General features: G+C 40.2%; 1 protein-coding gene across 2 annotated transcripts in view; it reads right to left on the reverse strand.

Annotated features, from left to right (window-relative positions):
- The window catches only part of PPIL6 (peptidylprolyl isomerase (cyclophilin)-like 6), a 39,104-nt gene extending 21,959 nt beyond the window's left edge, over positions 1-17,145 (reverse strand). The window contains exons 1-6 of one of the 2 annotated variants that reach the window (XM_008577423.1): positions 16,963-17,145; positions 13,918-14,013; positions 10,233-10,421; positions 7,602-7,664; positions 7,351-7,498; positions 2,493-2,549 (exon numbers count right to left, since the gene is read on the reverse strand). In XM_008577423.1, coding sequence (XP_008575645.1) covers positions 2,493-2,549; positions 7,351-7,498; positions 7,602-7,664; positions 10,233-10,421; positions 13,918-14,013; positions 16,963-17,097 — 688 coding nt within the window. In that variant the 5' untranslated portion in view covers positions 17,098-17,145. The remainder of the gene's footprint in view (positions 1-2,492; positions 2,550-7,350; positions 7,499-7,601; positions 7,665-10,232; positions 10,422-13,917; positions 14,014-16,962) is intronic. The other variant, XM_008577424.1, reaches the window with a different exon arrangement.
- Between the last annotated feature and the right edge of the window lie 135 nt (positions 17,146-17,280).

Consider the following 17,280-nt stretch of genomic DNA (forward strand, 5'->3'; position numbering starts at 1 on the left):
ATGGAACAATTAAGTAAACTATAAGGGTTACTTGAACACAAGTACTACAATAGTGTGACAGTCAATCTGCTAACCAAGAAACTACTAACAGACTAACAAATAGAGTAGTACACTACTAACAGATAGTGTAGGCAGCATGGATGCACTGGACAAAGGAACAATTCACATCCTGGGATTTCATCATGCTGCTCAGAAGGGTGTGCAACTTAAAACTTATGAATTATCTCTGGAATTTTCCATTTAATATTTTTGGATCATGGTTGACCTTGGGTAACTGCAACTGTGGAAAGTGAAACCATAGGTAAGGGAGGGATTACTTTAACTGCAGTATATTATTAAAGCTCACCACCAGTCCTATGTCAAGGTTTCTCTTATAATTTGGTTGTGTGAAACTCATTCTGTAGTAGATTCCTCAGGAAGGAATCATAGAAACACTATTCACTGAAGTTTTGCATGTTGATAACACTGTGTGCCCTTTATAATTCAAAGTCAGTTTGGCTGGATATAAAATCCTTAGCTCACATTTCTTTGAGTATCATATTACTCCATTTTCTTCTGGCATAAAGTGTCATTGTCAAAAAATATGATGATAATCTAATGTTCTTTCCCTTATAAATTGTTTGCTCTTTTTGCCTAGATTCCTGAATATTTTTTTCTTTTTCTTTAATGTCCAATAATGTTACTAAAACATGTCTTGGTGTTGGTTGTTCTGCTTCAGTATTGTCAGGTATGCTCTTTCAATAAGTAGTTTCAGCTGTTTTTACTTTATATGAAGCATAAACATTTTTACTTGAGATATATAAATATTTTTACTTGACCTATAAACAGACTTGAAGCATATAAATTGTCAAAACTCAAATATCTGAGATATATGCATTTTAGTAAAATTTAATAAATATATCTTTGATATTCAGTTTGATGCTGTGTAACCACCATATAAAATAAGATATAGAACATTAAATCCTTTTATTTTTCACAGTGGTTTTCTTTAATTCTAGTCCTTAGTATTCATTCTGTTCCCTTGCATTGTTTAATTCCTTAGGGATACCTATCATCCCATGTTGAATCTTCTCTATCTTTAATGTTTGTTACTTTCTGATGAATCCTTTTTACTTTCTTCATTTCTTTTCGGTTTTTAAAAGTTCTCTCCTCCTACTTTCTACTTCTTTTTCTCCTTCTGTTGTGTTTTTATTTGCTCTTGTGTTCCTTCTAGCTTATTCATTTCTGAAATTATCTTTCTATTATTGCTAATTTAGTTTTGTCACCTTATGTCTAAGTTTTTCTTTTTTTTTATGTCTAAGTTTTTCTAATTCTGACTTATGAGTTCTTTCAGGTCTTGTCTCATTTTCTCAATGCACTTTTGCTTGTTTTGAGACAGACTGTTACAGTTTCGATCTATTCTGTGAGCATGTCTTTCTAGTGTGCATTCATTATCTGTAGTGACTTTGCTCCTTATTCTCTTTTTCCTTACAATAACCTTGAAACTTTGTATTGTTCATTTTATGCAAAAGTTATTTTCCTAAAAGTTTAGAAGGAGAGGCCACTTTAGAAGGAGAGTAGATTTTCTAACTTCACAAAGCTCCCTCTTGAGCTGTTTTCATGTAGTATTGAAAACTATGGCGGCTTACTTTCTGAGACCTCCTGGCTCTGTTCCCATTCCCCCTTCATCACTACTGTTCCTACATCCTGCATGATTCTGATTCCATTCCCACCAGTGTGGGCCTGTCCTGGAAGAGAGCCTTGTCAGAGCAGTTTCAAGAGTTCACAAGGGTTAGACTGCTTCAGCCTCTTTAAATCTTACTGCGGGCCCCTTGCACTCACCCCTTATTGGCTTTTGCCACACCCCCCGACATCTGCACCCAGCCCAGCAATGACAAAGCCACTGCTGGAAGTTTGGGGGTTCTACTCTCAGGTCCATCAGATGCCCTGCTTTCTCCAACACAGATGCTGACACCATGCAGATTTCGTGGCTGTTGGTTGTCAGTCCTCACCATTTGCATTTTGGAATTCATATAGATAACCCTGTCACATAGTTTTGTTGTAAATAGTATCCAGAGTTTTCAGTTCTTCTGCTTAATTATTTTGGCTGTTTTTATATTGGGGTTTGGAAAAATTTAAAAACTATGTCACTGCCACTATCATCTTTCCAGACTCCCCCAACAACAATCTTAACGGGAGGATTATCAAGATACTAATTCTAAGTGTCAGCATGGCAAATTACAAGACTTAATAACATAAACTCCCTTTGACCCTACAATTCTAATTCTGAGATTTATTCTAAAGAAATAATCTAAGTAGGCAAGTGGAAAAATGTGCATACAAAGCTATTCTGGATTGGACTAGAATGCTTTCCCCGCTTCTCATTTTTAACTCCCACTTTTACTATACATATTATCCCCAATACTATCTTATTTAGAGTTGGAAAACTATACAGTCTTGTTAAGTTTAAATAATCAACAAATATATGACTGACAAAATGTAAAGATAAATACCTTCAAATGTTGGTCCATAAATTGACTCTCCATTATCTCCTTTTCCAGCTACTATATCTGAGAAAAAGCAATAAACATTAGAATTCTGAGACTAAAAAAGAGTTAGAGTACAATAATGAAAGCGAAAAATGATGTTTTAAATTATGATTCCACTTATACCGATGACCAGAATAAGCTACCTTTTGTTTAATATCTCTACCACAAAGATATTACTATAATAATTTCTCATGTATTTTGTAAGCACTTTTACACTTATTTATTGATTGATTGATTGATTGTCCTTTTTGAGACCGGCCGCACCGTGCTCAGCCAGTGAGCGCTGTGAGTGCACCGGTCATCCCTATATAGGATCCGAACCCGCGGCAGGAGCGCTGCTGAGCTCCCAGCGCCGCACTCTCCCGAGTGCACCACGGGCTCGGCCCAGCACTTTTACATTTATGATCCCATTGTTTTCCTCATAATAATGCTCTTAGGTAGGTTAATTTATAATGCAAAACCTTTGAAATAATAAAGTAGTAAAATTATATTTGTGGTCACAATTTAAAGAAAATGTATTTGCATAAATTCTACTCACTTCACAAGTTATTCCATAGCCCCTCTTGCTTTTCAGAAAAATGGAAAGATTCAAGTGAGAGGATGAAAATAGGAACAGCAAGTTCTTTTTAGAATGTGAAAAAAAAAATAGGTGCTGTAAAAAGAAGTCACGTTCAAATTTCCATTCCTATAGTTACCCTATATTGATAATTCATTTATTTACCCAGTATTTTGGAAATGAAGTTCCTTTGAAGTCATGAGTTTTTCCTTTAGATATTTATATGATGTGCATATTTTGGCACTACAAAAGGACTCTGTGCACTAGTTACTTTTTTTTCATACATCCACATCTAAAAGGGAAGCAAAGCTAACTCTAGTGAAAACTGAGGTCTCTGAGGTAGGTCTGTCTTCTGTACCCCCCTGCCTCCCCATCAGTATCCCTCAGTGCTCTAATCCACCTCTCCTTTAATACAGTATTCAACAAATATTTGTGTTGTTTTTACTTAGCATGAGAAATTTCTATGTAATAAAAGTGTGCTATTCCTTTTTTAAAGGAATCTGATACAACAGTATGTGGAGGGAATTTATCCGGGAACGGGCATGTAGTAGCATTTAAGTTATACTATTCCTAAAGCTGGTTCAGAAGTTAATTGATAAGCCTTCAGTCTCCATCTCTACTGTGCCTAACACTCCACCCATGACTCACTCCACAGCCCTCAGCAGTCAGGAGGATGCCGTAATGTTAAGCCTCTACCAGCACCAGTTTCTTCAGATCCTAGAGTTTGCTTTGCTAAGGCAAATGTGTCTAGGTGGGCCCCCTCCCCTGCTAACATCGAAACATGAGCCACACTCCCTTGTCCCATACTCCTACACCCCCAACATTACTCTGGTCTTCTGCTTCAGATATCCCAGGTGAATATTTCATCTTGACACCATTTCAATAAGTATTTACTATTATTTTTTGTGGCCATAACCCACCCTTTTAAGTATTTTGTGGCTATAACCCACTTGAATTAAGTATTGTGTACATGATATTATTTCTATGCCTCTGACAACAAACTCAGAGATACCAAGTAGATGTTGAAAACAAACTTTAATGTCAGATAATTTTGATTTCAATCTTGATGTTAGTTACCTTTTCCAAGCCTGTTTTCTCGTCTGTATAAATGGGGATAACGGTTACTCCCTCAGAGGTAGCTCTGAGGATTAAATGAAACAATGTAGGTAGAGCACATAGGGCAGTACCCTGAAGAGCATCATGCACATTCATTAGTGGCTGCCATTACTGTGCAGCATCAATGCTTATAGAGTGCACCTTCTCATTATCATCATCTTCACCATCATTATGCTCAATATGATGATGATGATGACAATAAAATGTATCAAATTGTATTTTAGATCCTTCTGAAGGCAGGCCTTGTGGGAAGCATTGAAGAAATCCAACCAAAGGGGCATAACGACTTGATATCTTCTTTAACTTTGTACTTTAGAAATGAAGAGAATGTAAGTTTCCTGTTTAACTATCTCTTCATTCATTCATTCATTTTTTAAAAATTCAATTTTATTTATTGTTTTATTTTAACATTTACTTGTACATTTTCATGGGGTACAGTATGTTGTTTGAATACATGCATATACTGCACAATGATTCACTTAGGGTAGATAGCATAGTTTTGTACCTGTTAGTCCCACCACTTCTCCTTCCTTCCAACCCCTTCCCTCCCAGCCTTTATTAAACACCTACTATATGTGAGGCACTGTTCTAGAACCTCGAATGCAACAGTGGACAGATAGATAAAAATCTTTGCCCTCTGGAATTTATATTCCAGTGAAAAGAAACAGACAATAAAACAAATGAACTAAGAAACATAGTAAAATATATCTAATAGTGAAAAGTGCTGTGAAGGCCGGCCCGTGGCTCACTCGGTAGAGTGCGGTGCTGATAACACTAAGGCCCCGGGTTCGGATCCTATATAGGGATGGCCGGTTTGCTCACTGGCTGAGCGTGGTGCTGACAACACCAAGCCAAGGGTTGAGATCCCCTTACCGGTCATCTTTTTAAAAAAAAAAAAAAGAAAGAAAGAAAAGTGCTGTGAAAAAAAAATAAAGCAGGGTAAGGGGATAGGAGAGTGGCAGGTAAGGGGTGAGAAGAGGTTTGTGGAGAGGAAGGTGGCAGTTTTAAGTCAGGAGGTCAGGTAAGCCCTTGTTGGGAAAAGTTCCAGACAAAAATCAGAAATGGATAAGGGAGGGAAGCAAGGTGGTATCCGGAAGAATAGCTGGGCAGAGTGTGTCCCAGGCAAAACAGACAACAAAAGATCTCCAGGCTCATATGTACCTGATTGTGCTTAAGGAACAGCAAGGAGGCCAGTGTGTGCAGCAGAGTGAACGAGAGGGAGATATCAGAAGATGAGATCTGGGGGTGGGGGCAGTTGGACTGTGCCAGGTCTGATGGGCCCAAAGGGCAAGCAATAGTGTCTGGAAGCATCCTAAGGCACAGCACAAGACCACATTTAGCCCCTGTACTCTAAAATTCTACACTGCTCTGTGAGAATGTGACATCTGCAGAGAAAAGAGTATTTCCAGAGCTTGGCACTTTCAATACACTACGTCATTGGATCGTTACCAGATCCTGTGATAATAAGTACCTGCTTTTTATGATTAAGAAACTGATTCAGAGTTGCTAAGTGGCTTATCCAAGGTGGTACAACTTATATGTATCAGAGTTTGAATTTGAATTTAGCAATCCAATTTTTTTCCAATGTAATGTCCTTAACATTGCTGCCTCACTGTTTGAAAACATGACTCAAGTGCACTCGCAAGATTTACCTCAAATAAATAAACAAAAACACAAACAAATAATATGACGTACTTTGCCAAAATCTTTTTCTGGAGGAGTTAAACCAAAAACAGAACAGAACATACTACATGAGAGTCAACATTGAACTCAGTGTCAAGAACCCTGATACTGGCCCCCTTGAGGACTGTCTTACGCTAATAAAAAACAGAAAACAATCTAAATGTTCACCAATGGGGAATTAAGTTGGTATAGCAATATGATAAACAAACAAAAAAATGAGCAGACGCTAAACAGTTTGTATATTTATTGACAATGGGAAGATAATCATCACATATTAATTGGAAAAACAGTAAGGTTAAATAACGGTATTTGTGATATAATTTCATTTTGGAGAAGCTGAAGGAAAAATAGCTGCTTTCATGCAATTCTTGGAGTAAATATACATTTTTCTCCTCATCAGATCATACAAAAATATTATACATTAAACGTCTGCATATGTCATCACGTTCAAGCAAATCTCCTTCCACACTAAGCCAATTTTTCTTAAATTGCTACTCGATTGCTCTTTATGGAATATCTCCCAAAAGGCCTTCAAAATTTAATTTTGTGCTGTCAATCAGACACCTAGTTTGTATAAAGCCAAAAGCTTGAACTGAAAAAAAAAGTAAAAATGAAGACCAAAATCCCTTAGATATTTCTTTTCACTTGTAATAATGTAACATCTTAGGTAGAAAATAAGTTATTTTCCATTTATTCTCTTTCCAAATTCCCACCCTTAGTATGTTTCTTAAAAGCACTGTATTTCGGGCCGGCCCGGTGGCGCACTGGATAGTGCGCTGCTTGGGAAGCGCGGCGGCGCTCCCGCCCGAGGGTTCGGATCCCACATACAGACCGGTTCCTGCTCACTGGCTGAGCGAGGCGTGGGAGCAACACTGAGGGTTGCAATCCGTTGCCGGACACGGAAAAAAGACAAAAAAAAAAAAAAAGCACTGTATTTTGGGCCGGCCCGGTGGCGCACTGGATAGTGCGCTGCTTGGGAAGCGCGGCGGCGCTCCCGCCCGAGGGTTCGGATCCCACATACAGACCGGTTCCTGCTCACTGGCTGAGCGAGGCGTGGGAGCAACACTGAGGGTTGCAATCCGTTGCCGGACACGGAAAAAAGACAAAAAAAAAAAAAAAAAAAAAAAAAAAAAAAAAAAAAGCACTGTATTTCTAGTTATTTTTATGCATTTCGATGAGCATTTAAAATTAAATTTTGATAAAAATGTTACCCTACTCTCTGATATCACTTTCTAATTTGGAATGCTCCTGGCAACATAATTTAAATTTATTTTAATAATTAGGGATTTTTAAAAAAGAATGCAAATATCTTAATTCATCATTTAGCCATATAAAACATCCTTTAAAAATATATATTTAACATTAAGTATATCTAATTCTCTATGCATTTCATAAAGTAGATAAACAAAATTTCGGACACTCTGATTCGATGTTGCAATTTAATTGTATTTAAGATTTTAAACTCACCTCCTCCTTGTATCCAACCATTCCGAACTATTCGATGAAAAATTGAACCTTTGTAATGTAGCTTTATGCCACTTTGAGAATATCCTGCTTTTCCTGTGCATAAGACCTGAAAATTTTTACATGTTTTGGGACATGCATCACAGTATAGCTATAAAATAAAGATAACAGGTTTCAAAGATTAAATATTTAACATTTTGACAGTTATAGATCCTACCTCCCCAACTTATTAAAAAACAATAAAAACTTCTTACCTCAAAAACCAATCTTCCAATTGGAGAAATATCAATACTGATGTCCAAGAACACAAAATCATGCTATTAAAATTAGGGAGAAAACAACAATGCAGGTCAATGTCTTATAAGAAAGTTTTAGAAGTGACCAAACATATAAGAGATATGTTTTCAGTGGTAAGATTTCAACAGCATTATGGATAATAATAATGGATATAATGGATAACATGACAGAAAAATTAAATGAATGACTTAAAGAACTTTATTTATTTTATTTTATTGTTTTTGTAGCCTACATTACACATTTTAATGTACTGGCCAGCCACCAAAAAAACAAAACCAAAAAACCCTTCAGTAGCAAAGCTTTGCGCACAATTAACGTATCATGCAGGACTGACAGTCACAGGTGGCCTGAATATCCACTACATCACAAACTGAGTGTGAAAAGGAACACTAGGCAGTCCCCTTGGGGAAAGAAACAGACTGGGAATTCTTCTGTACTCTTTTCTTTCCTGAGTAGTTCTGGGAAAAGATCCTCTGTGAGTGCCATGAATTTGGTTACCATGTGTCCTGGATTTTCAGAGACAGCACAGATTAGCTACCCAGCACCAGGCCACATCCTTTTTGAGTGGGAAATTAAGGCCACTACATCCACAAGATGTGTGGCACCAGGGTTGGGGAAGAGGAGGCTGTGCTTTCCAGTTATATTCAATAATATCCTGATGTGCACAGATGCCCCCAGCTCTCGTTTTCACTTGATATGCTTTCTGGTAGAGATGAACTTTTGTGAGGCTGTGTCTAGCCCTATAGAGAAGCATCCAAAATGAAAATACTAGTCTTCATCACAATAGCATTCATTTAGGGGCCAGAGCACATCTAATAGCGTACATTTCAAATCTTGGGCACCTTTCTCATAGATAAAAATGCTACCTTATTTAACAAGGTGCATAACTTGCCCTGCCCTCTTTCTTAAGAATCTAGGAAACATAAATGAAATCATTTTAAATGTATCATATCATAATTTTATGTCACTCTAAACTTTTTTTTTTTTTTTTGTCCTTTTTGAGACCGGCTGCACCGAGCTCAGCCAGTGAGTGCACCAGTCATCCCTATACAGGATCCGAACCCGCAGTGGGAGTGCTGCTGCGCTCCCAGCGCCGCACTCTCCCAAGTGCACCACGGGCTCGGCCCCTAAACTTTTTTTTTAAATTAAAAGACTGAAATATTGTGCTGACATCCAGAAATAAAGTAGTACATCCATACTAATTATAATTGTGCCTCTCAGCTTCTGCACTACAAGTTCTTAATTATAAAAGAGAAAAACTAAAGAATAATCTAAAAGATAAACTAAAGAATAGATTATGGTAAATTTCACAGGCTTAGAAGGAAAAAGAGGATATACTGGAAATCATGGTTGACTTAGGAAATGAGTAAATCCATTCAGTCATCATTAAACTTCCCTGTGCATCAATGTATTATTGTTATGGGGTTGTCAAGAATAGATAATCCTGAAAATGCTAATGAAAAGAGATCAGATGGGCTGGCCCCATGGTGCACTCGGGAGAGTGCAGTGCTTGGGAGCACAGCGGCGCTCCCACCGTGGGTTCGGATCCTATATAGGAATGGCCGGTGCGCTCACTGGCTGAGCACGGTGTGGGTGACAACTGTTTATTCAATCAAACATTCACTGAGCACCTACTATGTTTCAGATCTGTTTGAGGCAGTGGTTAAATGAGGATGAATAAAAATTAATGAGATAAGGTCTGTGCCTTTGCATAGTTCAGATCTAGCACTAGGTCATTCTGTGGGCACAGGCCACCATGGGCAAGAAATAATTGTCAGCAAATGGCAGTTGCTCCTACAAGGTTTCTAAGCAAAGTTACAAAGTTCTTTTACCTCTCTTGCCATCCCACCCTGATGTCCATCTCTTGCCCCCTGGACCTCCTGCTTCATGACTCTCCTCTACCACTGGAGACCTCCCCACTGCCACAGCGTGTCTAGGCCTGCTCTCGCCACCTGTGTGTTGTGCTTTAAGATGTCACCTTTCTTCCCAGTCAAACTTTCCATTCTCTTAGTGCAGGAGCTCTCACCCAGGTGTTAGAAAGTTAAGATATTTCATACTAAAGATGAATGGATAGGCTTGATCTTCTCTGAGAGAGGTCTTTATATTTCAAAATGGGTATTTCATGTAACAAATCTCTAATAGAGAGTAGAAATGTTTGTACAGGGATGTTCTCCTTGCACAGCCCATCTGCTGTGAGATATGCTTGCTTTACACGCCACCAAGCTGAACCCGGCTGTACTGTAATCCTTTGCAACTGGATCATAACAAGGTCATTGAGGGCTTAAAACCTAGTCTCTACTCTTTTTTTTTTTTTCCTTTTTGTCTTTTTTACTGACCGGCAACGGGATCGCAACCCTCGGTGTTGCGCCCGCACCACGCTCAGCCAGTGAGCGGGAACCGGTCTCCACATGGAATCCGAACCCTCGGCGGGAGCGCCGCCGCACTCCCAAGCGGCACACTCTCCAGTGCGCCACCGGGCCGGCCCTAGTCTCTACTCTTTTACACCCTCTTATATCAACAATTAATGTTGAATCAATATAAATGATCAAAAATTCCACTACTTTTCTTTAAAAATTAGTGTAACTTGCCTTGGTGTCTCTTAGGAATTTAGTGGAATAGTCCAAAGTAAGTGCCTCATAAAGTGCAGAGGGCTTAGTATCCACTATATCCCACACCTTGTGGGCCCATGTCTGAAGATCAAACGCATCACCCAAGAGCTGATCGTTAACAAAACACATCACGTGAGAAGAATATTCCCAGGTTTCACTCTTGAGTTCCTGTAAAGGAAGAAGAAAAAAAAAAAATGTAATGGGGGAAAAAAAAACTTGCTAAACCCATAAGCCAGAGCTTGTGATCAATTCTAGGACTGCATTTGTCAACTGTAGGATTGAATCTTTTAAAAATAAGTTTTTATCATCCTTCAGAATTTTGCTCTCAAAAATAATTTTAAAACATTTTAAGAATCTGACATACCAAAAGCAAAGAATGATCTAAAAAGTAATCTTAAAAACATTACGGGCCGGCCCGGTGGCGCACTGGATAGTGCGCCGCTTGGGAAGCGCGGCAGCACTCCCGCCCGAGGGTTCGGATCCCACATACAGACCGGTTCCCGCTCACTGGCTGAGCAAGGCGCGGGGACGACACTGAGGGTTGCGATCCTGTTGCTGGTCCCCGGTCCGGTACGGGGGCAACACTGAGGGTTGCGATCCGTTGCCGGACACGGAAAAAGACAAAAGACAAAAAAAAAAAAAAAACGTTACAATCGGGCCGGCCCGTGGCTCACTCGGTAGAGGGCGGTGCTGATAACACCAAGGCCCCGGGTTCGGATCCCACATAGGGATGGCCGGTTCGCTCACTGGCTGAGCGTGGTGCTGACAACACCAAGTCAAGGGTTAAGATCCCCTTACCGGTCATCTTAAAAAAAAAAAAAAAAACGTTACAATCATAGAAGATATATGGTATTCTGGTTAATAAAAATCATTGTGCGCATAGCATACTTGTTATATTAACTTGCAAAAAGCCCGTCTCTGCTTTCATTAAGCACGTTTTACTGTGTGCATACTTGGAAAGGTGAGGGATTCTGGGTAAGTCATGGTTTTCAGTGCAAAAGATTAAGAGAATGTTTGTTTGATGGAGGTGGGTCACGGTTAGGAAATGCCTCCTGAAAGCCAGCAGGGATTTCCAGGGTACAGTGAGTGGCAGTAAGGAAGAAAACTCACCTTCCTCAACACTTTCAGTCCAAAGCCCCTCAAAATGAAGTGTGTTAGTGTTTCCATCCACACAATGCTGACGGTCAATCTCCTAAATTCCCAATATGTGGCCACTGAGTTACGTCTCCTCTGAGATCTGGTTTAGTATTGCCCAGTGCCAGCCCTGGCAAACAATGAGTAATTTGGGATAGCCATTCTGAAACTTTAGCAGGCAATCAGAATCACAGATTCCTGAGCCCCATCTGATTTTCTGATTCTGGGATGAGGCCTGAGAATTTGCATTTCTAACAACATCCCTGGAGGTACTGATGCTGCTGGTCTGGAGACTGCACTTGGAAAAATACTTGTTTGGGCAATAACTGACCCCTCAACTTGACAACTTGCTCCATTCTTAGCTCCTCTCTCAGGAGATTTAATAACCTATTGCTTGCTTTCCATGACCTTATCAAAACCTGCTTCCAGGCAGAGAATAAACTTGTTCATGCTGAGCTGTAAATCACTGATAGAGCCTAGGGGTCAATACTCCCTGGAGTGTTCATATTTATCAGTGTTATATTTTAAAGGACCCAAAAGTTAAAACAGGGGAAAAAAAATTAATTGTGGATATTTTAGTTAGCCTGATGGGAGAAATGCAATAGAAGGTACATTTTATTTGTAGGCTGAATATGTAAATGCCCTGTCTTTATCTCTTCTGTACAGAAAGAGACCTCCTCACCCGCCTCAAGATAGCAGGCCAGACCTGATGGTTTCTAGTGCTTTCCAGCACTAAGACTGGATGCTGCCTTGCTTAGAGGGGAAGAAGAGGCCTTCCCAAAGTCCCTGACACCATCTCCTTAAGTGGCATTGCATTCTGCTGAAGTATAAGGCCAGGTAGACCCAATGAATTGATTCACAGAGAACAAATGTGCTAAGAAGCACTATACGTAACATAAAGACACAATACTTACATTGAAGAAGGGTGAAAAAGTAACTAAATAAAACTGGCCTGAGAAGGAAGAGAATGTTAAGGTGACAAATATCCAGAGGCTGAGTGCGGGAGAGGGAAGAAAGGAAGGATAAGGAAGGAAGTATAGGTGGAAAGCAGCAGCAATAATAACTAGAAAGTCTCAATCAAGAGAGAGGCAGGAGGAAAAGAAGACAACCAAGGCTGAAAAAAGAGGGGACCTGGGGAGCGGAATCTACACCCGTCTCTAAGAGTACAGTGGGAATATGCAAGAGGAGCAGGTACAAACCACAAACCATGAGATCTTAGTTCTCCTGTAGGCAGAGAGCATGATACTGGTAGGCGGTATAACAAGTTTGGTGATAAAAATTAAGAAAAAATATATTGTTTTGTGTCAGGGTGATCAGCTGTCCCAGTTTGCCTAGGACTGTCCAAGTTTTAGCACTGAAATTCCCACATCTTGGGAAACTCCCCAGTCCCAGGCAAACAAGAACCATTGGTTACCCCAGTTATTGTAAGGATTAGAATTTTTATATGTGTATGTGTGTGTATACACAAATATATGTGATTAGAATAGTGTCTGGCACATAACGAGCACCATATTTAAGTGTTTGCTATGGTTCTATTTGAATGCCAATGAAAATGTTTTATGACTATGAAAGTATGAGACTTAGCAAATGGTATTCTTGACTCAGTTTTGCACTGTTCATGTGACAGCAGAGAGTGAAGTGTTCTCATAAAGCTAAAGCAACACCATCTACATCATACTTAATCATAGGACGTCATTGTGCAACCAAGCACAGAACAGTCAAAACTGCTCTGGCCAGGAAAAATGAGATTTCATCAGCTGCTGGGCAGATGCGTGAGGCAGAGAAACCAGGACTGGAACCCTCTATGGGACTAGGTGATCAGGGATGACAAGCAGGACACGTACCCCATTCCACCCTCTCCACCATGAGATGTTGCTAAGTAAGGATGCCACCTTAAAATCCTTCTCATCACATGCTCCAGGCAGCACTCCCAACCCATCAGGTTGGCACCCAAGAGAAAACCTACGCATCATCCCTGGACGAGCTCTGCTAGGCCTAAGGTCTGAGGTTCTTTGGGTACTATCAGAGGGGAGAATGCAGAGAAGGAAGTGTCAGCTAGGACAAGGTTGCCCTGTGGGAACTTGGTGCCTGTCATCAGAGTTCCCATAGGCAACAGTACCACACAAGCCCCCCTGCTACTTCTGTAATGTACACCACCAACACTTTCCAGAGTGAGGGCCAAGAGGAGTGCCAGGCCACAGTGATCTGAATGCCAGGGTGACACAGGATGTGTGAGTATGTGACATGCAGGGAGAAAGGGGTAACCACGAGCAGAGGTAATTAGCACCACTGAGATTTAAACTTACCTTTATCATATGACTTCCAAAAGAAAAATCCTAGGAATATTTTACTTTTTTAATAAATCAGCTTGGTAAAATGATTCACTTAATTTAGGAAAAGCGTATAATTTAGAGAAATAAAATATAGTTGCACTAAAATCACTCTTTTGGTTTTTCCAAAACAATGCATAGATAAATAAGGCAAAACTGTGCTTGTTGTCAATATCCCCCACACCCAAAATATCCTTTACCCTTTTTTTCTCCTGTAGATATTGATCCCATGCAAATTCTTGAAGAGGAACTATTATAGGTTCTTCAAATTTGGATGGATAATTATTCTTCAGACTCTAGGTTTCAAAATAGAATAATTAGAGTAAGTTCTCTTTGAAAGCAGAAATCATTTCACCCAATTTTTATGGGGTTTCCAGGAACTTTTATACAACACACACCCAGGCCACACAGTCTCATTGCTTGCTCCCAAAGGCCTCTGTGCTTACCTCCAAGTCGCCCCAATCCACACCGACGCTTGGGCTTATTTGTCTCTCACCTTTAGAGTATAAGTTCCTTGAGGGCAAGGACTATGTCTTAGTCTTCCTATATTCCCACCTGCCACAACATCCAGCATATGGTGGACCAACCACACATAGCAACTGAATAAACAAATGATCAAATAAATGAGTTTATGCCAATACTTGTGTGGTCAGCTGTTCTTTTAGGACTAGTTTTTCCCTAAATTATAAACTCTTGTTAAACCTCAGTTGATCTGCAGATACTGTACTCATAACTACAATAAATGTTATTGCTTTAATTCATTGGTATTCAGAGAATGATTAAAAGGATATTGTTGTGACTATACCCCTTAGGAAAAGGAATTAAACACTAAATAAGTTTAGGTGTAGATATTGAGTATGTTTTGATTTAACATATACTGTTTTGTCTGTACCAAACAGAGAAAATTCTTACTAGTTAGCAATCCCTGTCAAAAAAGAAGTTTTGGTTCTCAACATTAGTCACACTTTGCCTTCTCTAAAGCAAGTGAAGGAAAGTGAGGCAATAACAATCAGGCCTCACTTTGCTGCATGGCTCTGAGAAACAGATGCTCCAACAGGGAAAAGTGACAGCCAGCTAAGGACAGTGCTTGGAAGGCATGTGGAGGTCTAAAAGAGAGCAATGGCCTGGCATGCTTCATCAGGGGTGAGCATTCCACAGGGGAGAAAGCCAAGACATGAGCATATCCTACTCTAGGAACATTCAACAAGAGGCAGCAATCGGGCCATTTTTTTTCACAGATGTCATGCCCTGTGTCTTGTTTCCAGTGTCTGTGCTCAGTTTGAGGCAATCCTGCAGGATGACTGTTGTTTCTGAGGAACCATGTGGAATAACTAATAAGCCCAATAGTTTTTAAATTAAGCACATCACACTCTTTTTCATAATTTAGTACCTGTTCTAGAATGGACTACATCCAAATTAAAATGTATGTAATATTTCCTCTTCACAAATCTAAATCTTTGCCAATTAATCAGGCATCTGGGATTGCTCACAAAGTATCATGTTGGGAATATATTCAAATATTCTTTATTAAGGCAGAACTGAGTTTACATTGATGTTTTCATAGTCAAACAGAGCTAAAGTAAGCAAAAGCTTAAGAAAGGGAAAATTAACATTAGCAATATAATAAAGATAATGTTTTCTTGACTTAGAATCCTCTACAGCAGGGGTTGGCTAACTGTGGCCAGTGGGCCCTTTCTGGCCTATTGCCTGGTTTTTTTTTTATCATTCATTTTTTGTTGTTGTTTTTGGCAGCTGGCTGGTAAGGTGATCTAAACTCTTGACCTTGGTATTATAACATCGCGCTCTAACCAACTGAGCTAACCAGCCAGCCAGCCCTTCATTGCCTGTTTTTGTAAGGCCTGAAAGCAAAGAATAGTTTTTATATTTTTAAACAGTTGAAAAAAATCAAAAGAATCATATTTCATGTCATGTGAAAATTATATGCAAGTCAAATTCACTGTCCACAATAAAGTTTTATTGGAACACTGCCAATCATTTACATGTCTATAACTGCTTTTGCAGCATAAGAATAAAGTTGAACAGTTGTGAGTGAGACTCTATGACCCAGAAGACCTAATATATTTACTACCTGAAAATTATTTACAGAAAAAAATTTGACAACACATTCTCTATAGTGTGGAGGAAGCACAGAAAACATGATCCTTCAAAAAAGATCCTAAGAAAAAAAAGAACAACAACAAAAAAATCTCTCAAATTCAGATACAACTTTGGCCATAAGATGTTGCTGATGCCATCAGCCCAGTCAATATAGCCCATAATTTCTACTTCTTTTGATGATCCATATATCATTTCACAGACTTCTGATTACTTGTTTTCTTCATCTTGATGTAAACTTTACCTATTTTGTAAATTAGTTATTTTCCTGATTTGATTTTATTACAAACTTTTCTTTAACTCTGTGAACTCTGGCGCAGATAAGAAGGCAGGGATTTCTTGAGATAAATTCTATTTGGGAACATTTTGTTGTCCCGCTGGGTACCTTGGGACATACAAACATAATTAAGGAATGGTCCTCGGGTCTAGTGAGGTTTTGGTGATAAGCCTGGCATAGACAGCATTTCTACAGCGATCCCCAAAGTACCGAATTTCACATTTCAACATTTCATACATGTCTACATTTCTGCATTCAGCTTGTAAGTGTGCTGCAGCATGACTGATCTTACACTTTCTTCAAGTGTTTTTCCTTTTATGTCATCCTGTGTGTTTGCAAAGAAATGTTTGAATTTTCCAAAGCACTTGTGGGCCATTGACTAAGATATCCGTGAAGCATCTAATTCTATTACAATGCAGTGACTGCGACAGAAAATTTAAAGAAAAGAAACTTTCCGAATGGTTTTCAAAAATCACTTGGGGACGGAGTTTGTAAAAATACGGTAACACTTTTCCCTAACCACCTTTTTCATGAATTTAAAAATCTATAATTTAATAAAAAATTAATGTGGAATAAAATGCGTGAATTTGTAGAAACCTTCTGAACACTTCCTTCGGATCTCCCTTTAAAGGTCGCCCTCCTGGATATCGGACGTCCGCCCGGGACCCGCACTTGCCGGCTACACGCTCCTCCGGATCATCCAGACTGAGCCCGCTCAGCCGTGAGAAGCCCGACCCTCCCTTGCCCGTAGAGCACCGGCCCTCGCCAACATTAGGGGGCGCGGGGGGCTCAGTCCACGCAGCCGAGGCGGGAAGGGGAGGGCCGCCTGCGCCTGCGGTTTCTTGGCGGTTACCTCAGCGGTGCTCTTTGCAATCTGAAAGCTGGAGCTTTTGAAGAACCCCACCACCGTCACTTGCCGCGGCCGTTCGGGCGGCGGCTGCGAACCGCACTGGACAGGCTTGGGCCGGCACGGCTGCGGGTTCGCCATGGCCCCGCTGGGGTACTCTGCAGAAGACGAAACACAGCGCGTCGCCACAGAAACCTCGGGGCCCCGCCCCCGACGCTTGCAGGGGGCGGGTCCAGGGCGGGGCTGAGGGCGGGCGGTGTCGGCGAGGACTTTCCTCAACTTTGCGCCTGTTGCTGGTGAGTCCGGCGAGGGTGCGCGGGCGGC

The sequence above is a fragment of the Galeopterus variegatus genome, unplaced genomic scaffold (assembly GCF_000696425.1).
Source record: "Galeopterus variegatus unplaced genomic scaffold, G_variegatus-3.0.2 Scaffold1507, whole genome shotgun sequence".
Classification (NCBI taxonomy): Eukaryota; Metazoa; Chordata; class Mammalia; order Dermoptera; family Cynocephalidae; genus Galeopterus; species Galeopterus variegatus.